This window comes from Rattus rattus, chromosome 13 (assembly GCF_011064425.1).
Source record: "Rattus rattus isolate New Zealand chromosome 13, Rrattus_CSIRO_v1, whole genome shotgun sequence".
Lineage (NCBI taxonomy): Eukaryota > Metazoa > Chordata > Mammalia > Rodentia > Muridae > Rattus > Rattus rattus.
In genome coordinates this window covers 47,164,865-47,189,979 of record NC_046166.1, presented here as the reverse complement: position 1 = coordinate 47,189,979, position 25,115 = coordinate 47,164,865, and the positions used below count along the sequence as shown (strand labels likewise).

General features: G+C 40.0%; 1 protein-coding gene across 2 annotated transcripts in view; it reads left to right on the top strand.

Annotated features, from left to right (window-relative positions):
* The first annotated feature begins 5,045 nt into the window (after positions 1-5,045).
* Micu3 (mitochondrial calcium uptake family member 3) overlaps positions 5,046-25,115 on the top strand; it is an 88,477-nt gene continuing 68,407 nt past the window's right edge. For both annotated transcript variants that reach the window (XM_032919480.1, XM_032919479.1), the window contains exon 1: positions 5,046-5,436. In XM_032919480.1, the coding sequence (XP_032775371.1) occupies positions 5,077-5,436 (360 nt within the window). In that variant the 5' untranslated portion in view covers positions 5,046-5,076. The remainder of the gene's footprint in view (positions 5,437-25,115) is intronic.

Genomic DNA, 25,115 nt, shown 5'->3' with positions numbered 1-25,115 from the left:
TGCATTTCAATGAAAAAAAAAATGAGTGTGAATTAAACATTCTGCAGAAAGAAAAGGGGTCCCTCCTGAAGGTATGGGCCACATTTGTGTAGTAGTCTCTTCTGGATTAATGTCCTGTCAGCTTGCATAGTGATAAGAAAAAAAAATTTTGAAGGAAACTTCACTTAAATAAACAGACTTGAAATAAGACCAAAGGAGCATTTGTACCCCATTTTGAGATAATATTGCTCAGCTTCTGTCTTGATAAGACTGTTTCAACCCTTCCTTCTTCGCTGGGATAGTTTCCAATTCGAAAGATCACCTTTCTTCCTTCCTTCCTTCCTTTCTTTCTTTCTTTCTTTCTTTCTTTCTTTCTTTCTTTCTTTCTCTTTCTTCCTTCCTTCCTTCCTTCCTTCCTCCCTTCCTTCCTTTCTTTCTTTATTGGAAAATGTCTTGAACATTGTGGGTTGACTTTAATTGTACTCTTCCATCTCAACAAATCCATCATAAATAGAAACTCTTCTGAAGCGTATCAGTAAGTCAGTGTAACCTTCATAGTTCACTGTAGCCATGAGCGCAATGGTTAATTGTGGGTATCACAGAACATAAGTCTCTATGACAGAAACCTTGATCAAAGTATATGCCTCAAAAAAAAAAAAAACCCACAAGATTCTAGTCAAATGTGGTTCCCTTATATTGCACTCATGGGTGGAGGATCACACCTCTTTATTCTAGAATTTTATCTCGTTTAAAGATACCTGTACACCTTTGTAATGATGTTATGGTAGATTGTCTAGTGGTTTCCTATAAAGTCTTATCGCTAAGTGAAAGGTCTACGTCTTTCCCCTTGATGTGGTCATTTGAGGTTTGTAAGGGGCTGAGCACAAGATTTGAGATGACCTTGACAAATTGAAAGCCATTTTTGAAGTGTGTGGGTTTTGATAAGCTTCAGTTGCCAAAGCATTTAGGAACACCTGTACTTTCAAACTTTGTATGGAGACCAATCCCTAATTTCTGAGACACACTAATTTATTATATATAAAAGAAAAAACACATTGAATCGTTTAGATTCAAATATTGCATCATGTGGATAATATACAGATTTTTAAGTGGAATAAATTTAAGCAGCAGTTAAATGCATTACATCACTGATATATGAATTTGAAACCCATGTTGGTCAAATCTAAAAATTATTGTTCGCCTATACAACACCCTCATTTCCTGGTATTGTAAAATAAAAATATTGCTTTTAAGTAGATTCTTGCAGATCTAGCCACGATGGCCTCTACCTGGTGTGAATAGTATGCTGAGCCCAAGCAGTGTTTGCAGGCTTGAAGAGTTCCCACATTCTGAAAGAAGAAACAGTAAAATGGTAGTGTGCAGGCTGCTGAACTTAATGAACAGCCTGGTGAAAGTGATAAGAACTGGGGTCTTCCTCTTCATTAAAGATAAGCAAATGTATTTGGCCATCTATGTCTGGAGACAAATCCTCACTGCTGTCTTGTCCACTCCGTCTCATTTGTGTGTCAGTTGTTGAAATTTCCAAAAGGTTTTCACCACCAGTGGTGATCCAGTTAATCACCATGGATGGGATCGAACACTGAATTATAGAGACTTATCATTCAGTAGAGTACATTACGAGTTGATATAATTTACATCCATTAGCTAAGAATGAATACAAAGCATGGTGAACCCCACTTCCTGTTTATTTTGCTGTCACTGATTTCACCTTTCTTTTGTTAAAGAAAAAATAGTAAAACCTTTTCTCATTTACCTGTCTGTTCCTGCTGTGGTCTCCATCATCTTTTTGGAGGAGTTTTGAAGAAACCATGGTGCTCACTCACCCTTTGCAGACCTACTCACCCCTAATTTTTTTCATGTGAATTCTAAGCTTATCCTGAAATTTTTACTTCATCCAAATTCTGGGTAAATAACATGAGATCCTAGATGTTGGCAAAAGAGGAAACTGGTCTGCTAATCCACTCATTTTCTCCAGGCATTCACACACACACACTGAATTCCCCTTGCTGCCTGTCTATCACTCCCCTCTTTCCTGTCCACCTGTTCTGAAGGTTGTCCTTCTGTTTGGACATCCGCCCTTAAAGCAATTTCCCAACTAACATATGACAGTCTGGGGTCGGCGCCAGGGACTGCAGTGTGCATTAGCTATGACACATCTTAAGACCAGGTACCTACTGAGCCTGTCCATACGGGCATTTCAGAAGAGAGTATTGCAGGTCACAAAAGAGGGAGCACTGAGCGTTTGCTTACAAATCCTTTTGGCTTTTCTTATAAACAAGCAAAAAATAGCTAGTGACCATCTTCTGTGGTTTCCAGTATACGGATTAATGCTCTGTAGTCTATGTCAAGATTGTCCATATTTCCTTTTAGTTTTGAACACTTCCGTTAATTTTATTGTTTTAGTTCACACTGAGGTCCATATGGTCCTAAGTTTAGATCTTGTAACTCTATAAGATTTTTCTAGCTGGTAAGGTGTAAGAGCATCGAGAAGCAAAATTTTAAATTATAAAAATTTTATGTCATGATATATACAAAAAGGACTTGCAAATTTTGAGAGTATAGCTCTATGAATATTCAGAATGAAGACACTCTCTCATCCACCCAGAATATTCACAGGACTCTGAAAGTAGTTAACTTAACTAGTAGTTTCCTTAACTAGTCTTGTCAGCATCATCTACTAAGGATACCTACTACCCTGAGTTCTAATATTATAAATAAATAAATAGGGCTGGCTGAGAGGTCAAAGGCATTTATAGCCAAGCCTGAAAACCTGAGTTTGACTGCCATGACCCATATCATGGAAGGAGAGAACCAATGCCCAAAGGTTGTCTTCTGACTTCTACGTGCACAAGACTCATATGCACTTGTGCACACGCACATACACACAAAAGAATAAATGAGTTTAATTTTTAAATTTATTTTTATGCATATGACTATTTGGCCCTCATGTACGTCTGTACACTACATCTGTGCCTTGTGCCCTTGGAGTTCAGAAACAGATGCCATTTCCCCTGTGAGTTACAGACAATTGTGAGCCACTGTGTGGGTGCCAGGACTCAAACCAGGTCTTCAAAAAGACTTGCTAGTTCTTAACAGCCAATCCATCACTCCAGCTCCATAAATGAGTTTTTGTGTTTGACATCTTAGACTCAGTTTTATCCTATGAAATTAATCAATATGATCACATGTAATTACAGTTTAGAATTTTTTTTTATTGATTCTACCCAATTGCTCAGATAAACTATTTTCTTTATATCCACACTTTCATTGAAGGACATAGAAGTAGCTTATATTCTGTTGACAATTACAAGTGGTGCTGCTTTGCAAAACATCTATGTCTTCTGAATACTTAAATAGTCACTTATGCTATTTCAAGGGGAAGTAGAATTACTGGGCCCCAGGATATGCGTATGTTGAGTCTTGGTGAATACTGCTAACAGTTTTCAGAAGGTCGTTAGTTGTTTTGATACTCTGGTATTGTGGTTGTGTAATGGATGATTAGTATTGGACTAGGCACCTCTTTTCTGCCAGGAGACATCCTTTGATGGTTATGGAGCTTTAGTCATTGTCACTTCTGTGTTAGTCAACATTGTATGCTATGAAGAGACATCATGACCTCAACTCTTATTAAGGAAAACATTTCACTGGGGCTTGCTTATGGTTCAGAGGTTTAGTCCATTATCATCATGGCAGGAAGTGCGGCAGTGTGCGGGCAGACACAGTGCTATAGAAGAAGCTGAGAGTTCTACATCTGTATGGGCAGACACCAGGTAGAGAGAGATACTGGATCTGGCTTGTGTGTTTGAAACCTCAAAGCCCACCCCTAGTGGCACACTTCCTCCAACAAGGCCATACCTACTCCAACAAGGCCATGCCTTCTAATAGTGCCACTCTATATGAACCTATGGGGGTCATTTTTCTTCAAACCACCACGACAAATGAACAAAAGAAGAATGACAATAAGATGAGTTTGCTTGCTCTGGATGGGGGAGGGGGAAGCTTTGCTGGTAGTAAGTCTGAGCGGCTATTCCTTACTATTCTTTAAATAATGTAGAAGTCCCTGCCAACAAGGGGCAAGCAAAGATGGGGATTTTAAGGACTACACAAGAGGAGTTGGGCAATAAAGCACCAATAGCAAAGACCTTGATGGTGTGAAGAGTATGTTAAAAAAATAAAAAACTAAGGTGTAATGGTCATGGTTAGAGTTTTACTGGCCTTGGTGTTAGAATATATATGGGCATCGCTAAAAATTTGGTTACTGCCAACAAAGAGATACCTGAGAACAAAAAGGGTCATGTGACCATCAGGCCAGGGACTTGTGGCAGTGGATAATGGTGAACTTCCTTAGGGGGCTGTGAAAACTGAGATTGAAGGCTCGATCCAATGTGCTAGCTCCTAAACATCTCAAAATCTCAGGACTTGTTTTTGAATTAATCCTTCTCCGCGATCAACTTCCTCCTTTGATTCTTTCCATTTTCCCTTTTGACCTCCTCTACGTTGAGCAATGGTTCTCAGGTACACGAGTGTTTCCTAAAAATATTAACACTAATTATAAATCATTAGCTGTCTTTGCCCAAAGTCCAGAAGCCATCCTTATGTAGCCCACAAATACTAATTCAGAACTGCGGTCTTTATGACTTGAAGTCATAAAACTTCAGCATGAAACCACAGAGCACTCGGACCGTGTAAGGATCCAGCACCGAGCAGAACACAGAGAGCAGCCGGGCCTCTCTCCGAGGGGCGCCGGGTCACCCCGCAGCCTCGGCTCCTGGAGTTCCGCGGGCCAGCGGTTCCCGGGTGTTGGGCTCCCTTGCAAGTTGCCGTGGCTACGGGCACTGTCCTCTACGACTGCGTGGCGGGGCTGGGGAAGCACGATGGAGAACAGCCTGGACTTGGGCGGCCCTCGAGCTCTCTCCAACGTGCGCCTGTATCCAAAGGCTGCTCTCGGGGAAGCCGGGTCCTGGCTATGGTCGACAGCTCGTCCGCTCCAAGCTCTAGCGCTGCTCCGACCTCTCGCGAGATTTCAGACCGCCTCTCCCGCCCCCACTCCCCACGGCTGGGCCCGCAGCTCCCGCTATGGCTGCGCTACGGAGGCTTCTGTGGCCGCCGCCTCGGCTTTCGCCGACGCTCGCCCCTCAGCAGCCATTCCTCTCGCCATGGGGGCGGCCTGCGGGGACCGCTCCGGGGATGTCGGGTCGGCCCTTCTCCTGCCGGGAAGAGGACGAGGGGGCCGTAGCGGAGGCGGCGTGGCGGCGGCGGCGCTGGGGTGAGCTGAGCATCGCGGCGGCAGCGGGCGGGGGGCTGGTCGGCCTTGTGTGCTACCAGCTGTATGGGGACCCCAGAGCCGACCCCTCGGAGCTAGTGGCCCCAGAGCTCGAGGAATCGCCCCGCGGCAGGGGGCTGCTGCCCATCCCGGTGGCTGCTGCCAAGGAGACGGTAAGTGCCTGAGCGCGTGCGCGCACCGCCGGAGGTTGGGTTGTCAGGTGTCCCACCTGTCCCGGGAGGGAGGGCTGGGGGGAGGGGGTCACTGTGACACTTGACTGACACTTGGCAGTGGAGGTTGTGGAAGCACTGCGAACTCTGTAACCCAGATCAACGTCAGGCGTCCCTGTGCACAAGGATGCTGGGAAAAGATGAGGATGTTTCGATCACTCGTGCCTCAGGACAATTCTGGTTGCTGCGGCTACCATCGAGCAACCAAATACAAACCAGATCCCCTCACGACACAAGTGTCACAGCTAAGGGACTTGACAGGCATAAATACGAAGAAGTGACGGAGGGCCGCATGAGTAAGAGAAACTCAGGAGAAAACGGTACGGGAGGCGAACGCCGGATGCATTCTGAAGGTGTCTTTAGATATCAGAATCTGACTCATCAGTCCCAAGAGAGATGTTGCCAAGAAAGAGAACAATTACTCAAAAGTAGTACATCTCTCTTTCTCTTTCTTGCATTAAAACCAGAATCCCTGAAGTAATGGGTTAACACAAACCAGAAGATAGGTCAGGAAAGGTGGTAAACTATGCATGAAGCCAAGTGCAGAAGCATCATATAAAAGCGCGGAGCAGTCGTGTAGTTCTGATATAAGGTAAAGACTGTAAGGCAAGAAGAGTAAGAGGTGTGGGTTTTTTTCCCCACTTCTCTGTATTTGTTATGTAAATGACTTAGAGAATTAGCCTAGGGAATGTTTTGACCTCTGGCTAGGAGAATGTGACAAGATTAGATGGAATAATTTAGAAAAACAGCAGCTGTGCCCTTTTAACCCTAATGAAATTTTGTGTTATTTCTCCTGTATGTAAGCCTATAGTGATCGTGTACAAGTACGCAACTTCTTTTCTATGTTTTGGATGAGGGTTGGCAGTGCATTCAGCTCAGGGAATCTAGGCTGTGTACTTTTGCTTAGTGCCAAGTCATAAGCACACTATGTAAAGTACTTTTATACAAATAAATAAGCAAATAAATAATGAAGTACTAGCAAATACTGTCAACTTTCAACCCCCCACATACACACGTTATTTGGTGGCTTAGGAGAGTAGCATGACATTTGTCTTTTGATTGACCATGTGAGAATTTTGATTTTAGTTGGTCTGGAAACAGATTAACAAGGTAGGGAACGTGCAAATAGTGTTTTCTTTCCTTCTTTTAAGAATTAACTTTCCCTTTAGTTTGGAGAGACTTGATCACATAGTGAAACGAGTGTGCTAGGAAGGCTGAACACTGACTCGGCGGTGCAGTGGGAGCTAAGTTAATATATTTCGACAGAATAGAATGCCTGGTGTGTAGTAAACCTTTGTTCATTTTGCCTTTATTCATTTATTTTGTGTTTTTTGTTTCCTTCCGTGTTACTAGTCATCAAGTCCAGGGCATCATGCCTGCTGCACAAGTGGTCTATCACAGGCTCACCTCCCTGGGCCCTTTATTATCTATTAGTACTCACTTACATTAGTATTGCTTCATGTGCGTATCATTCTCTGTGTGATGTTTTACAAGTGAAATGATACTGTAGTCCCCTGTCTTCCCCATCCAGTCTCTGCTTCAACATTATAGTTGTCATACCTTTTGCATGTGATAGTTTTTCCTTCTGGAAAACATGTTATAATCTTTTTTTATTATCTCAATATTGGAATTTTCACCATAACGAGCTTTGGCTTGAACATTTTTTACATTGCTTTGCTAGGTACTTTCATAACAAAAGGTCTTTCATTATGGAAATTCAAGTCAAACAGTTTCTTATAATATTTCTGATCTCTTTTTCTTTTCTGGAACTGCCATGGGTCTGAATTTAAGCCTGACATCCTAATGCTTATTTAGGTGTTTTTTTTTTTTTTTAATGCATCCACTGGGCATTATGACCAGCCTTTAGCCTGACTAAAAAAAGATAATTCACTTATAGAAGTTTAGGTTTGGTATATAACCTGGAGGAAGAAATATTTTTTCTTCTAGATCCATGGAGATTTGGGATTTGTGTTAGTTACATCATAGTTGCCATGAATGGCACCTGACAAAAACAGCTGAAGGAAGGAACGTTTTATCTGACTCACAGTATCAGGGAATAGATATCATGACAACAGAAGTATGAGGCAGCTGGTCACATGGCATCCACAGACAGGATGCAGAGAGAGAGGGATGCTCACGCTCAGCTCAGTTTACAGTCCAGTGCACAGAACAGTGTCCCCACAGTGGGACACTTAATCCAATCAAGAAACCCCCTAGTAAATATGCTCAGAGATTTGTCTCCTAGGTGGTTTTGGGTCCTGCCAAATTGACAACCAACATTAACCATCATAGGTTTGGGCTGTTTTAAGGAAACTGTAGCTATCATCTTAGAGACTGACTCAGTAATTTATCTTTAATAATTTTAAAGAAATAAAGGTTAAAGAGGACAACTGGAGTCATTAAAATAATTATGTTGACTTTATACTTTATTGCATTTACGTATTTATGCATTATATGGTATTTTGACATACATACATGACACACACACATATATAGTATGTGTGTATATATATCATGACATATATATCATATATATATGTATATATATACATATATATGTATACATATATACACACACAACAGTTTGAATATGAAATATCCTCAATGGCCTCACCTGTTTGAATGGTTGGTCCCTAGCTAGAAGCATTGTTTGAGAAGCTGTAGATCTGTAGATGCTAGTCCTTGCTGGAGGTAGTATGTCTCCTAGACAGGTTTAGAGATTTACAATCTGGCCCTACTCCCCATTCTCCCTCTACTTCTTTCCTGTGAGAAGATGAAATGTTCACCTTGATCACCTTGCTTCCTGCCAGACTAGTTTGGTACTCCTGCTACACACCTTTCCCACAGTGATGGACTGGAACCTTAAGCTCGAATAAACCCAGCTCACCTCTAAGTTGCTTTTTATCAGTATCCTTCTGTCTCAGTTAAGGTTTTGTTGCTGTGAAGAGATACTATGAGCACAACAACTCTTACAAAGGAAAACATGTAATTTTGGATGGTTTACAGGCCAGAGGATTGGGTCATTGTTGTCATAGTAGGAAGCATGGTGGCATGCAGACATAGTGCTGGTGACGAATGATCCACTGGACAGGCAGCAGGAAGAGAACTCTGGGCCACTAGGCCTGGCTTGAGCTTCTGAGACCTCAAAGCCCTCCCTCTAGGGACATACCCTCCTCCAACAAAGCCACACACCTTGTCCAGGAAGGCTTCCCCTCCTAATAGTGTCATCCCCAAGAGCCCATTGTGCCACTTTCATTCACACCACCACACCAGCAGAGCACCAACAAGTAACTCATACACAGACTTTGTAGGATGATTAAGTTGAGTTAATTTACCTTCTCTAGCAACTTTTCATTTTTCCCCTTTTCAACTTTGCTAAACTAGGGAATATTTCAAGGAGAAACAGTACCCAGTTTCTAATCGCAGTTGAGGTTACATCCTAAATTACTTCTTTGGGAAAATTCAAATCACCCTTTTTTCTGTATATAGCAGACACCCAGCACCAGCATTGGGAACGGACACTGTAGATATTTCAGGGTGATGTGTAAATAAAGTTTTATTGGTGGATGAGAGACTGCAGATATTTGGCCTGTTGTCATTCTTGTTGACCCTCACCTCCAGATGTAGTGACCTTCACAGGAATAGTTTAAAATTATTTACGATGGTTTTAAAAATTAGTGTTGAACACAAAATGGTAGAACACAATGTAATCCCGTATAGTTGTGTGAAAAAGTGTCTCAGCTTTGTGAACGTTCATTCATGTCATTTTCCGAGGTGTTTCTGTTACCTGATCGCATCTTCAAGGCCGCTGTTTACTTTGGCGCTTTGCTCTTCATTGTGCATAGTTTATGAGCGGCCACAGGATGGCTGAAACGAAATCAATTATGGCTCTATGTTTTGCTCAGATCTTCCATGAAAGACCATTTTACTTTTTAGAGTCACTTCTAAATTTCTGAGCCTTAATTTTGGGTACTACTTTGCTTATGAAAGTTGAAAGTTAGTGTACATTAAAACTCATTGCATATCACATCATGAAAGTTTACAGTGGCTGTTGCCCATTGTATCCTATATTGTATGCCTGAGATTTTGCCCAGGCCCCTAAGCAGACAAATCCCATGCTGTACCACATAGCCATGAGGACTAATGACTAGAAATTTAAGTTATAATAGCATTCGCAGGTATGCACAGAGTATATATAAGGTTTTTTTTTTTGTGCAATAGCAGGCACAAAATGTATACATTTATTTTTTCATCACTTTGAGCATATGATAAAGTGATTTTCTTTGTATACATCTTTAGTTTCTCAGCATTAGTATTTAATCCAATGCTTTTTTGTTTTTCTTACTTTGAGATGGATGTACATGTAAAATTATGTATTGAAACTGCTCACCACCTGGCTCATAATAGCTATCAAGCTATCAATTTAGTAGTTCTGTCAGCAAGTGGCTCCTTTCATCCCTAATTAGTTACTTCTGCATCTCTCTCATCATATAATCTGACATTAAAAAATTAAGCCAGCAAAGATTTATTTTGACTCAAAGTTTTGGATGTTTTCAACCTATCATGGCACAGAAAGCTTACAGAGGAGCCCAGTTCACAGCACAGAAACATATGGAGACAATGCACTATGAACAGCCAGGAGGAAACCTTCCTAGGCTCCCTTCAGTGACACCCCCCCACACACACACATTTACCTGACCTCATAAAGATTCCTTGGGTTCCTTAAAGAGCACCACCAACTTGAGAAGATATCTTCACAACAAAAGCATGTGGACGATAGTTCACACTGTAACAATGACAGTCCCCTCACTTTCTGCTTTTCTTTCTTTTAAATTACATGCAACATGTTAATTATCCTTGATGTGCTAAAGGGTAATACAGTTTCTAAAGGTGATCATTTATGGCAATGGACATAAGTCTGTGTAAATAATTGTTGTTTAGTTTGTTTTATTTCTTTTGAAGATGCTGGAGATTGTACCCAGACCCTTGAGCATGCAAATTACACATTCTTTTATGATTTGTGCCTCCAGCCCTAAGTGATTAATGTATTTCTTAAACAATTGTACCATTAATCTTTTGCTCTTTTGTTTCCCGGATATAATATCAAGATTTCTGTTTCATGTTTTATTTGGTAGTATAATAAATATATCAAACTGGACATTGTTCATTTAAATACTTTATTCACAGAATATTTACTAGGGGCAAGTATAGTAATATATATCTGTCATGTCAGCTTTGGGAAGGTGGAGGTCAGACGATCATCCATGGCCTGAGCAGTGCAGTGACATTGAGCTCAGCTTGAACTATGTGACAAGATCCTATCTCAAAAATAAATACGTAAATTGGAAAATTTAAATAGGTACTAGGGATTTAGTGATAAATGAAATAAAATGCATATATGGTCTCAGTTTATAATATGGTGAAAACATAGAATGTAACATGCTAGAATGATGTGATGGGAAAAATAGAATGTATCGTGGGACCATATAGGAAAGAAATATGCCCCAGACACTACACCTTAGAACGTGTTTTCCTGATGAAACAGCCTTATGATGAGAATGAAATGGTAATGAAAATTGAGTAAGAATTCTTAGATACAGAGGGAAATGAGGGCTGGTAGGTAGTATTGTAGCAGGGTCTTTGCCTAGCACCTAGGAGGCCCTGGGTACAAACTCCAATATCACCCACCAATAAAATAAAATTTAATATTGAGTAAAGAGTGGGATGAGGATTAAGATGAAGGACGTGTTTCATACACAGGTCAGAATCGTAGTAGTGGTGTCTTTGTGATAGAAGTGAAGTTGGGAATCATCGAGTATTAAGACTTATAAAATGAATGGCGTGGCTTACAACATGTAGAATGTTAACAGAAAAGCAACTTAAGTGGAAAACCACTTAAAGAACTGACAGGTAAGGTGCAGATATTTGGAAAGAAAACCCCAGGCATCAGCTAAGGAGAGAGGTAGGAACTGCAAACTAGTTAACTAGTTTATAGATTTTCATGTTTTTATTGAGATGCAGAAACCTTAAGAATCTGATCTAATAATTTATACCTGTGATGTAACATTTAATTTGCATGGAAGATGTATCTGTCATAGTATAATATAGTTTTTGTTTGTTTTTAACTTTCATTGGCTGGTTTTGTCTACAAAATTTTAGAATGTACTATAATTGTGCCAGACACTGAGAATTTGAAGAACTTTGTGTCCTATAAACACTTGTGTTTGAGAAAATGTCTAAAAGTCAAATAAATTCTACTTGTTTATTATCTGGCATTAAAGAAATTAGTGGACTATAGCAATATTTTACAAATATGTTTTTTCTTTTTCTGGAACCCTTTTTTTTTTTCTGTGAATGTGAAAACAGAGCCCTCACCTCAAAGGGAAGAAGATAGGTTATTCAGGAGCCAATGAATGGCTGGCTCCCACCATGCTCTAACGTGGGAGAAGTGTGAGTCATGAGACATCATTGCGCTTCTGTTGCTAAAGAACAGAAGAAAGGTGCTTTCCAAAGAGTTGGTGGGAACTCCAGGGGGAGTACAGCAAACCACAAAATCTATGCTCTAAATGTTACTCATCTGAGGACATCATTTTTGGGTGGAAGAAAGCCAATGGTCAGTTAAGTTAATACCTCCCCAAAATGTCAAGTGATAGTCACAGAACAGTGGGTCAGAAGTGGGTAGGCAGTTAATAGCCACTACAGAGATTAAAGTGAGCCCAAGATAGATGGGCTCCGGCTCAGTGACGTCCTAACTCCACAGTCATGAATTCCCATATTGTCAGCCCTGGAGAATCTTCAACATAGGGATGGCTTTTGTCCTGTGGAATTCAGTTTACACCTCTATGTTCTATGATGTACTGATGTGGAATTTTGTTTAAAAATGTGGAATTTTGGTGCTGTATTATTTATTTTATAAGCAGTAGATGTGCTACACAGCAGTAGTATTTGCTTGCAAGTTCTCTTTCCCCCCAAATTGGAAAAGTAAAATCCATGTTTTTCATATCCCAAACTCTCATTTAACCAGCTCAGTGCTTAAACTTCTTCCCTAAAATTTGGAATATAGAACATGTTCTGTTTCCTGTCTTTAATATCCCAGGTTGAACATGTGTTTACAAGAATTTTAAATCCTTCTATTGTTTTCTACCTTTTCATTTGCGTGGTACGTGTGATTGATACTGTGTATTGACTAAGATCTTGGTAGAATTCTGATCCCTAGAAAGGTTTTGGTAGAAGGTACTTGAATCAAATAAATCAATTTAAAACAGCTTCACCCTATTACAACTTACTGTACTTAGCCATGGTCATCTAAACATTTCCTATGTTCTTACACATCTGACAATGAAATGGAACTTTTCCTTTTCATATGAACACTGTTCTCAGTAGATTAAGAGAGTGAAACAGGGTCTATCCTAAATGTGGAACAATTATTTTATGCAAATTTATACAGCATTATTAAAATCCTCTATATGGTAAACATAAATAAATAAATTTCTCTTTTTCATGAAATGATCAAAATCCAATTCAAGTATATTAGGGTCCTACATGTAATAAGTAAGACTTAAAAATAATTAGAGGAATATGACTGGTTTTTAAAACCAAAGTAAAACCCAGAAGGAAAACAAAGAAGTCTTAGATAGCAGAAGATGTACCACAGCATTCAGACAGAACAAGTATGCAGAGTGATGGGCTACAGGCTGATATGACCTCAGCAGTGAGTGCCCAAAGCAACAGGTAAAAAAAGATAAAAATGTTCAAATGACTGAAGGATTCATGAAAAGGTATTCACCTCCACCAATAACAGAGAAATGTAAATTATAACTACAGTGAGGAATTCTTTCTTACCAATTCAAATGATTAAATGTGAACAATGTCAGCTGTTGGCAGCAATGTACGGCAGCAGAAGTTCTCTGTAATTGTACACATTCAAGAAAGTAGTGTGGCAATTTATCCTCAAATGAGGACTCATGGTTCTTTTATTCAGTAGTACTTGCCTAGTGTGGTGGTTTGAATGAAATTGGCCTCTATAGGCTCAAAGATGTATTACAGCAGGTATGCGTGGCCTGGTCGGGGTAGTTGTTGGCTTATTGGAAGAAGTGTGTCACTGGGAGTGGGCTTTGAGGTTTCAGATGCTCGAGCCAGGCCCAGTGTCACTCTCTTCCTGCTGCCTGCTGGTCTGGATGTAGGACTCTCAGCTAGCTCTCTCTCAACCATGTCTGCCGTGTGCCATCATGCTGCCCATCTTATTGACAGTGGACTAAACCTCTGAACTGTAAACCAGCCTCAGTTAAACATTTTCCTTTGTAAGAGTTGCCTTGGTATGGTGTCTCTTCAGAGCAATAGAAACTCTAGTCACCTGTCATGCAGAAGCCCTGACTATGAAGAGAAGACCAGAAAGGGAAGAAGAAAGGGGACAGATGGAGGGAGGGAGGGAGGAGGGAGGGAGGGAGGGAGGGAGGGAGGAGGGAGGGAGGGAGGAGAGAGAGAGAGAGAGAGAGAGAGACAGAGAGAGAGAGAGAGAGAGAGAGAGAGAGAGAGAGAGAGACAGAGAGAGACACAGACACACAGAGAGAGACAGAGACACAGACACACAGAGAGACACAGACACAGAGACAAATGGGGGTGTGGTAGGCTGATTCCATGTTGTCCAAATTTCAAAGAAACTGGAACACGTGCCACATGACATTGGGGCTGGACTCTTCTCAACCCCTACTAACTCTGATTAAGACAGGTACAACATAGTCTTCATTTTTATGGTAGAAATGGACTGTCAGATATAAATTTTCTCATTTATTACTTCCTCACAAGTGTTTGCGTACTTGAGTTGCTTACTTCTAGTTCAACAGGAGAGAATTTTCCCTGTGAAGTTAGTGAGGAAAGATCACAATTTATATATTTACATTGCTGTCAACTGTCATACTTCAGGAGTAAGAACTACTCTAGCTATAGGGTGATATAAGGTACTTACAGAATCCTGCACCTTGTCCTGATATTAGATGTCAGTGAGCTTTGAGACTATTACTAGACAAGCAATGTGCTTGGACATTGGAGTTATTTCTGATGTGTTGTGGGGTGGTGAGGGAGATCATAAATTGTATGTAGAAGTCCTCTTCAACAACTGAGTAGGAATGCATACAAGCTGCTACCAGAAATCAACATATAATCAGTGCATAACAGCCCTTATTAGCATTCATGATTTAGAACTGCCAGATATAAATGCCAGGTGAAATTAGAGGAAGACACACCAGAAGAGGGCATCAGATCTCATTGCAGATGGATGTGAGCCACCATGTATGTTGTTGCTGGGAATTGAACTCAGGACCTCTGGAAGAGCAGTCAGTGCTCTTAACCACTGAGCTATTTCTCCAGCCCCACTAGTTACAAGATTTTTTAAAAAAGGAACATAAATGAAGATATTTTATGAGTCCAGCCAGGTAATGATACATATCCCTTCATCCATTTTATATTTTCTAAATTTAGTAATATGACTATATCTAAGTGTAAGAGATTGAGAAGTGTACTCTAGACACATGCTTGGGAAGAAGAGAAATAGGTTTCGTTGGAAATTAGCAGAATTTTCCATAATGATGAACCATCTCAAGAGAAAAACCACTTTTCCTCCAGTGCACAGTATGGTAATTACCCTTGTATATCTTCAGTTCCCACCAGTCTGCAGTAGGATGGGTAGGGAGATGGGAATGATCTTGGAAGTGATGGGGGAGAAAAAACACTATCAGAATATGTTATATGAAAAAAAACCTTTTTCAATAAAAAAACAATTTCAATCATTGTGATAAAACTTTCTCAAATGAGTTAGGGCATATAACTTAAAGTTCTCTTTTTAAAAGCTAGCAACATTTCAAATGAATGAGTTTTAATAAACAAAATTGTATACAATACAATCCATAGACTACATGAAGCTCAAAAAGGACAACCAAAGTACGATGCTTCACTCTTTCCGAAAAGGGGGAACAAAAATATTCATAGAAGGACATAATAGAGACTAAGTTTGGAGCAGAGACTGAAGGAATGGGCATTCAGAGCCTGCCCCACCTAGGGATCCAGCCAAACCTAGACAATATTGATGAAGCCAAGAAGTGCATGCTGACAGGAGCCTGCTATAGCCATCTCCTGAGAGGCTGAGCCAGAGCATGACAAATACAGAGGTGAATGCTAGCAGCAAACTGTTGAACTGAAAATGGGGTTACCATAGGAGGAGTTAGAGAAAGGATTGAAGGAGCTGAAGGAGTTTGCAGCACCATAGAAAGAACAATACTAACCAACCAGATCTCCCAGGGACTAAACCACTACTCAAACAGTACACATGGACAGGCCCATGGCTTCAGCTGCATATGTAGGAGAGGATGGCCTTGTTGGGCACTAATGGGAGTTGAAGCCCTTGGTCCTGCCAAGGCTGGACCCCCAGTGTAGGGGAATGTTGGTGGGGGCAGGTATTGGGGAGGGGGACACCCTTATAGAAGAAGGGGAGGGGGATGGGACAGGGGACTTATGGACGGGAAACCAAGAAAGGGAATAATAACATTTGAAATGTAAATAAAAATATCCAATAAAAAAAGAACTAGCAAAATTTCAAATGTGTGAGTTTTAATAAACAAAACTGTCACATATATAACATTATATTGTAGAATGTACAGGCCATGTGCTTAGTCCCTAGTGTTGTATAAAATCAAAACAATAAACATTGTTTTCAATAAGTTCTGTAAGGAAAAACATGAACATTATTTTTTTATTTTTATACCTTTTAATTATTCATGTATTTTTCTTATATGCTTTTAAGTATTTTTTCTAAACTTAAGAGTTAAAAAGTTATATACTTATCATTAAAAATTAAAAATTTTATGATACTTTTACACCATTGTTTTAGAACTACGTGTGCTGTATTTTTAAGAGCAATGTTGACAGAATTTCCCTTCTTTAAGAAAAAAACAGATTTTTTTAAAAGTTTTAAATTCATAGTAAATTGACCCAGACAGTGTAGAGTTTCCATGCACCTACATATATAGGCTCCCCCTCCTCCCCATATCTAGCAGCATGATGATGTATTTGTTACATCATGTTAGTTAGCTGCATTACCAAAATGATAGATTTAATTTACTAATTATTACTACCCAGTGTTGGTAGATATAAATAGCTACACGTTAAAATTCCATTCTTTAGTATTACATAGCTGTAGTTTTTAACAAATGTCTAGTGTGTCCATTATTGTAGTTGTACAAAATGATCACTGTGAGGGATTATCTAGGAAGAAGCAATTAAAGTTTGAAAGAATACTCCAGATATAAGCAAACTTGGAAGGAAAACTTTCTCCCTGGGTCAGAATGTGGGTCTTTTCAGTAGTTGCAGAATCTCCAGATGTTGGGCCAAGGCTAGCAGACAAAGACTGGTATGCTTGGATTGGGAGCTTGAAATCCTACCAGTGGGGTGCCATATTGTCAAGGCAGTCATTTAAGAGACTTTTTCCCAACCCACTGGGCTTCAGGAATTTCAAGGGAGGTTGTAGGCTAGGTAATCTTGGACAAAAAGCAGACATTTCCACTGACAGACACCAGGTAGCAAAGGATTCTGGATCTGATCTTAAGAACTGTCTTGTTTGTTTACAGGTAATATAACATTCACAGTGTTCCACAGAGTGAAATGCCCACTTGGTAAGAATGACCTGCTGGAACATTTATAAAGCTTACATGGGAGTGTAGAGAAGTAGGGGGAGGGCAGATAAGTTGCTCAGTGATTGACAGTATGTACTGAATATTGGTGTCCTCCACAAATCCATCTTGAAGCTCTAACCTTGAGTGTGATAAGTAATAATCAAAGATAACAGTGGTGTGGAGATAACATCATTTCACCTCTTGATCTTGGGAGAACAGAAAAAGAAATTGGGTATCTGCAAACCAGGAAGCTCTTACAGCCAAACCGTGCCTACCTGCTGTTTTCAGAGTGAATTGCCGTTGTTTAGTCTAACTGGTATGTGTTAGTTGTTGCTGCTGTACGAGTTGTTGTTTGGTAACACATGCTGAGTAACATAGTTGGTAAGTTCAGGATGATTTACTTATTTACTTGGGGGAAAGTAGTGTAAACATTGATGATGTATCTGTGTTTCTTTTAATTTCAACCTATAAAAACTGTCTTGGAACCTGTATTAGTTTTTGTACCTGTCTCCAAAATATATGCAAAAATGAGATTTATTTTGACTCTGGGGTTCACAGATTTCAGTGTATATCCCTTGGCTCCTTAACTATCAGGAGAACCACCATAAGCTTAACCTGAAATGGAACACCATGGCTGTAGGAGCATGAACCATGTGCAAGAGGTTGCTGTTCATTTCAGAGCCAGAAGGAAGCAGTGAGATCAGAAGAGAGGTCTGGGAATAAGACACACTGCAGGAACACTCCCTGTGACTGACATTTAGGTCCCACCTCCTACAGTCAACAACACCTCCTCTAAAATAGTGCCACCAGATGGAGACCAAGCCTTCACCACATAGGTCTAAGGGGTAGCTTCCAAAGACTACACATAGACAGACCCATGGCTCCAGCTGCATATGTAACAGAGGATGGCCTTATTGGGCACCAATGGTAGTTGAAGCCCTTGGTCTTGCCAAGGCTGGACCCCTTCCTTCCAGTGTAGGCGAATGTCAGGGTGGGGAGGTGGGAAGTGGGGGTGGTTGGGGAAATGGAACACCCTTATAGAAGAAGTGGGGGGATGGGATAGGGGGCTTATGGACGGGAAACTGGGAAAGGGAATAGCAATTGAAATGTAAATAAAACATATCCAATTTAAAAAAGGGGGTATCTTCCTCTTCAAACCACAGCACAGGCATTGCATAGCCAGTCCTCTGTGGTCATGGTGAGCGTGTAGCCTGAGAGTTTGCCTGGAAAAGCTAGTTGTGACTCTCTAGTAGTAAAATCACCACATTGTATATCTAGACATTTGGAACTGAGTGAGACAGAGAAAAGTGATAGGCCTTCAGACTGGTGAGAAGCACAAGGATGTGCAGGACAGGGTATTTGGAATAACCATGGGCAAATGGAATGAGCATTGACCAGCAGCAACACAGAGACTTAGTTAAACCTGAAGCGTGGAGCTGAACATGGAGACTGTTTCAACAATTAGCCAATTCATAGAATGGATTTTCTTGACTATCAGAGAAAGAAGCATTTTTCCTACTTTTTACTTGGTCTTTATAGTTTGTAGGCTTGGTATTTATCTATTTTGAAGCTAAAGTTCAGAGAGATTAAGTATTTTTCCCAAGGTTACCTAAATAGAAAGTTGTGAAGCTGACATTTGAACATAAGCCTGAGGGATTGCAAAAGCAGTCACTTTTATTCCAATATACCAAGTTGTGTAATAGGAAAGCATATTGAAGTGGGTGTCAGAACACCTGACTTCAAGTCCTAGATTGATTTGCTGTCTGTATGACCTTGGTGATGACCTCTATAGACTTAACTCTTTTTTCAAAGTTAGACTAACACATTTTCTACTTGCTTGTTAAAAGATAAAAAAAAAAAAAAAATATATATATATATATATATATATATATATATATATATATAAAAGATAGCACACTATCCTTAAGTGACAGTTGAGTGCTCAGTCCAAAATAAAGGACATTTATACCACTGCCTCTAAGGCTGGGGAATCATTACTGAAGAGAGACCTAAAGAATACAAGAGCAAGAAGATAGGGGAAAAGGTTATGAATATTGACTTTATAACTTCCCAGCATCTGTAGATGTCTACAATGGACTTATACAATACTGAGTTCATCAGTAGTCAGTCATGTTTTAGAAAGGAGCCCACAGGGCCCACCTCTTCCTGGAGGAAGTAAGTATTACTTACTGATGGATTTTAAGATAGGGCAGTCAATATCTTCAGTTGTGTATTCACTGAAGTGTCCAATAGTCTACAAACCCATGGTCCCACACATGATTCTGGTTAAACTCAGCGGGTCTCAGGAATGGGATAGAGTATTTGACAGGGGATTGTGAGGAGAGGGGCTTAATAGAAGTGCTAAGGAAATTTGAGAGGAAGAGGGTTACAATAATCAGAATGTACTTGATAACTGAAATTGAGAACAAATTCAACAAAAGTTATACTTTTTTTTTTTCTTTTCTTTTTTTCGGAGCTGGGGACCGAACCCAAGGCCTTGGGGCAAGCGCTCTACCACTGAGCTAAATCCCGAACCCCTACTTTTTTTAAACAGATAATACACCATTTTAAATTTTCTAGTTTTCTAGTTTTCTAGTTTTTCTACATATAAGCATATTTCTATAAACATGAGATTTTAAGACCAACTTTCTATAACTGTTTTGCTAACTATGTTTTGTTAGCATATAGTTTTGTTTACCTCTAAATCTACTGTATTTCTTTTATTGACCATATTCCTTTTAAATGTGGTTTTACCAGGATATACTTTATATGCAATTAGTTATAGGTTTTCAGATTTCATATTCTACTTTCATTTAATATTGTCCAGTAAGTTTTTGCACAGTTTGCTTTTTGTTTCCCTGTTAATCTGGAGATAAAGACGTTTTTAATTTTTATTGTAAGATAAGGTTTCTCTATGTAGCCTGGGCCGGCTTGAGACGTATACGTAGACCAGGCTGGCCTTGAACTCAGAAATCCATTTGCCTCTGCTTCCTGACTGTTAGGATTAAAGGCATGGGCTTTAATTAATGACTTAATTAATGGGCTTTAATTAATTACAGTAGAGAAATACTGAAAGTTTCTTTTCTAGAAGTCACCTAGTTATATCTTTCATCTATTCTTGTGTTCTATATTTGTTTTATTATTTTCATGCATTATGAATTATATATCCATGAACTTGATATGTGAGTATCTACTGTGTAAATATTTCCTAACAGTGATGTAACTTCCACATTTTATGTTGTTATTAATTTTGTGAAGTAGAAATCGTCAACTTACAGTCTCTTTATAGAAACAATTTTTTCTTTCTTTTTTTCCCCATCTTTATTAAATTGGGTATTTCTTATTTACATTTCAAATGTTATTCCCTTTCCCGATTTCCAGGCCATCATCCCCCTAACCCCTTCCCCTCCCCTTCTATATAGGTGTTCCCCTCCCCGTCCACCCCCATTACCCCCCCAACAATCCCATACATTGGGGGTCCAGCCTTGGCAGGACCAAGGGCTTCCCCTTCCACTGGTGCTCTTACTAGGCTATTCATTGCTACCTATGAGGTTGGAGCCCAGGGTCAGTCTTTGGGTAGTGGCTTAGTCCCTGGAAGCTCTGGTTGGTTGGCATTGTTGTTCATATGGGGTCTCGAGCCCATTCAAGCTCTTTCAGTCCTTTCTCTGATTCCTTCAACAGGGGTCCTGTTTTCAGTTCAGTGGTTTGCTGCTGGCATTCGCTTCTGTATTTGCTGTATTCTGGCTGTGTCTCTCAGGAGAGATCTACATCCGGTTCCTGTCAGCCTGCACTTCTTTGCTTCATCCATCTTGTCTAATTGGGTGTCTGTATATGTATGGGCCACATGTGGGGCAGGCTCTGAATGGGTGTTCCTTCTGCCTCTGTTTTAAATTTTGCCTCCTATTCCCTGCCAAGGGTATTCTTGTTTTTTTTTTTTTTTTTTCCTTTTTTTTTACTTTTTTTTTTTTTTTTTTATTAACTTGAATATTTCTTATATACATTTCGAGTGTTATTCCTTTTCTCGGTTTCTGGGCAAACATCCCCCTCCCCCTCCCCTTCCTTATGGGTGTTCCCCTCCCCACCCTCCCCCTATTGCTGCCCTCCCCCCAACTGTCTAGTTCACTGGGGTTCAGTCTTCAGGACCCAGGGCTTCCCCTTCCACTGGTGCTCTTACTAGGATATTCATTGCTACCTATGAGGTCAGAGTCCAGGGTCAGTCCATGTATAGTCTTTAGGTAGTGGCTTAGTCCCTGGAAGCTCTGGTTGCTTGGCATTGTTGTACATATGGGGTCTCGAGCCCCTTCAAGCTCTTCCAGTTCTTTCTCTGATTCCTTCAACGGGGGTCCTATTCTCAGTTCAGTGGTTTGCTGCTGACATTCGCCTCTGTATTTGCTGTATTCTGGCTGTGTCTCTCAGGAGCGATCTACACTTCTGCACTTCTTTGCTTCATCCATCTTATCTAATTGGGTGGCTGTATATATATGGCCCACATGTGGGGCAGGCTCTGAATGGGTGTCCCTTCAGTCTCTGTTTTAATCTTTGCCTCTCTCTTCCCTGCAAGGGTATTCTTGTTCCCCTTTTAAAGAAGGAGTGAAGCATTCACATTTTGATCATCCGTCTTGAGTTTCATTTGTTCTAGGCATCTAGGGTAATTCAGGCATTTGGGCTAATAGCCACTTATCAATGAGTGCATACCATGTATGTCTTTCTGTGATTGGGTTAGCTCACTCAGGATGATATTTTCCAGTTCCAACCATTTGCCTCTAATTTAGTAAAAGTTTTTTTTTTATAGCTGAGTAATATTCCATTGTGTAGATGTACCACATTTTCTGTATCCATTCCTCTGTTGAAGGGCATCTGGGTTCTTTCCAGCTTCTGGCTATTATAAATAAGGCTGCGATGAACATAGTGGAGCACGTGTCTTTTTTATATCTTGGAACATCTTTTGGGTATATGCCCAAGAGAGGTATAGCTGATCCTCAGGCAGTTCAATGTCCAATTTTCTGAGGAACCTCCAGACTGATTTCCAGAATGGTTGTACCAGTCTGCAATCCCACCAACAATGGAGGAGTGTTCCTCTTTCTCCACATCCTCGCCAGCATTTGCTGTCACCTGAGTTTTTGATCTTAGCCATTCTCACTGGTGTGAGGTGAAATCTCAGGGTTGTTTTGATTTGCATTTCCCTGATGACTAAAGATGTTGAACATTTCTTTAGGTGTTTCTCAGCCATTCGGCATTCCTCAGCTGTGAATTCTTTGTTTAGCTCTGAACCCCATTTTTTAATAGGGTTATTTGTCTCCCTCTTGGTCTAACTTTTTGAGTTCTTTGTATATTTTGGATATAAGGCCTCTATCTGTTGTAGGATTGGTAAGGATCTTTTCCCAATCTGTTGGTTGCCGTTTTGTCCTAACCACAGTGTCCTTTGCCTTACAGAAGCTTTGCAGTTTTATGAGATCCCATTTGTCGATTCTTGATCTTAGAGCATAAGCCATTGGTGTTTTGTTCAGGAAATTTTTTCCAGTGCCTATGTGTTCCAGATGCTTCCCTAGTTTTTCTTCTATTAGTTTGAGTGTGTCTGGTTTGATGTGGAGGTCCTTGATCCACTTGGACTTAAGCTTTGTACAGGGTGATAAGCATGGATCGATCTGCATTCTTCTACATGTTGACCTCCAGTTGAACCAGCACCATTTGCTGAAAATGCTATCTTTTTTCCATTGGATGGATTTGGCTCCTTTGTCAAAAATCAAGTGACCATAGGTGTGTGGGTTCATTTCTGGGTCTTCAATTCTGTTCCATTGGTCTATCTGTCTGTCTCTGTACCAATACCATGCAGTTTTTATCACTATTGCTCTGTAATACTGCTTGAGTTCAGGGATAGTGATTCCCCTGAAGTCCTTTTATTGTTGAGGATAGTTTTAGCTATCCTGGGTTTTTTGTTATTCCAGATGAATTTGCAAATTGTTCTGTCTAACTCTTTGAAGAATTGGATTGGTATTTTGATGGGGATTGCATTGAATCTGTAGATCGCTTTTGGTAAAATGGCCATTTTTACTATATTAATCCTGCCAATCCATGAGCATGGGAGATCTTTCCACCTTCTGAGGTCTTCTTCAATTTCTTTCTTCAGTGTCTTGAAGTTCTTATTGTACAGATCTTTTACTTGCTTGGTTAAAGTCACACCGAGGTACTTTATATTATTTGGGTCTATTATGAAGGGTGTCGTTTCCCTAATTTCTTTCTCGGCTTGTTTCTCTTTTGTGTAGAGGAAGGCTACTGATTTATTTGAGTTAATTTTATACCCAGCCACTTTGCTGAAGTTGTTTATCAGCTTTAGTAGTTCTCTGGTAGAACTTTTGGGATCACTTAAATATACTATCATATCATCTGCAAATAGTGATATTTTGACTTCTTCTTTTCTGATCTGTATCCCCTTGACCTCCTTTTGTTGTCTGATTGCTCTGGCTAGAACTTCAAGAACTATATTGAATAAGTAGGGAGAGAGTGGGCAGCCTTGTCTAGTCCCTGATTTTAGTGGGATTGCTTCAAGTTTCTCTCCATTTAGTTTAATGTTAGCCACTGGTTTGCTGTATATGGCTTTTACTATGTTTAGGTATGGGCCTTGAATTCCTATTCTTTCCAGGACTTTTATCATGAAGGGGTGTTGAATTTTGTCAAATGCTTTCTCAGCATCTAATGAAATGATCATGTGGTTTTGTTCTTTCAGTTTGTTTATATAATGGATCACGTTGATGGTTTTCCGTATATTAAACCATCCCTGCATGCCTGGGATGAAGCCTACTTGATCATGGTGGATGATTGTTTTGATGTGCTCTTGGATTCGGTTTGCCAGAATTTTGTTGAGTATTTTTACGTCGATGTTCATAAGGGAAATTGGTCTGAAGTTCTCTTTCTTTGTTGGGTCTTTGTGTGGTTTAGGTATAAGAGTAATTGTGGCTTCATAGAAGGAATTCGGTAGTGCTCCATCTGTTTCAATTTTGTGGAATAGTTTGGATACTATTGGTATGAGGTCTTCTATGAAAGTCTGATAGAATTCTGCACTAAACCCGTCTGGACCTGGGCTCTTTTTGGTTGGGAGACCTTTAATGACTGCTTCTATTTCCTTAGGAGTTATGGGGTTGTTTAACTGGTTTATCTGTTCCTGATTTAACTTCGGTACCTGGTATCTGTCTAGGAAATTATCCATTTCCTGCAGATTTTCAAGTTTTGTTGAATATAGGCTTTTATAGTAAGATCTGATGATTTTTTGAATTTCCTCTGAATCTGTAGTTATGTCTCCCTTTTCATTTCTGATTTTGTTAATTTGGACACACTCTCTGTGTCCTCTCGTTAGTCTGGCTAGGGGTTTATCTATCTTGTTGATTTTCTCAAAGAACCAACTTTTGGTTCTGTTGATTCTTTCTATTGTCCTTTTTGTTTCTACTTGGTTGATTTCAGCTCTGAGTTTGATTATTTCCTGCCTTCTACTCCTCCTGGGTGTATTTGCTTCTTTTTGTTCTAGAGCTTTAGGTGTGCTGTCAAGCTGCTGACATATGCTCTTTCCTGTTTCTTTCTGCAGGCACTCAGCGCTATGAGTTTTCCTTTTAGCACAGCTTTCATTGTGTCCCATAAGTTTGGGTATGTTGTACCTTCATTTTCATTAAATTCTAAAAAGTTTTTAATTTCTTTCTTTATTTCTTCCTTGACCAGGTTATCATTGAGTAGAGCATTGTTCAATTTCCACGTATATGTGGGCATTCTTCCCTTATTGTTATTGAAGACCAGCTTTAGGGCGTGGTGGTCGATAGCGCATGGGATTATTTCTATCTTTCTGTACCTGTTGAGGCCCGTTTTTTGACCAATTATATGGTCAATTTTGGAGAAAGTACCATGAGGAGCTGAGAAGAAGGTATATCCTTTTGCTTTAGGGTAGAACGTTCTATAAATATCCGTTAAGTCCAT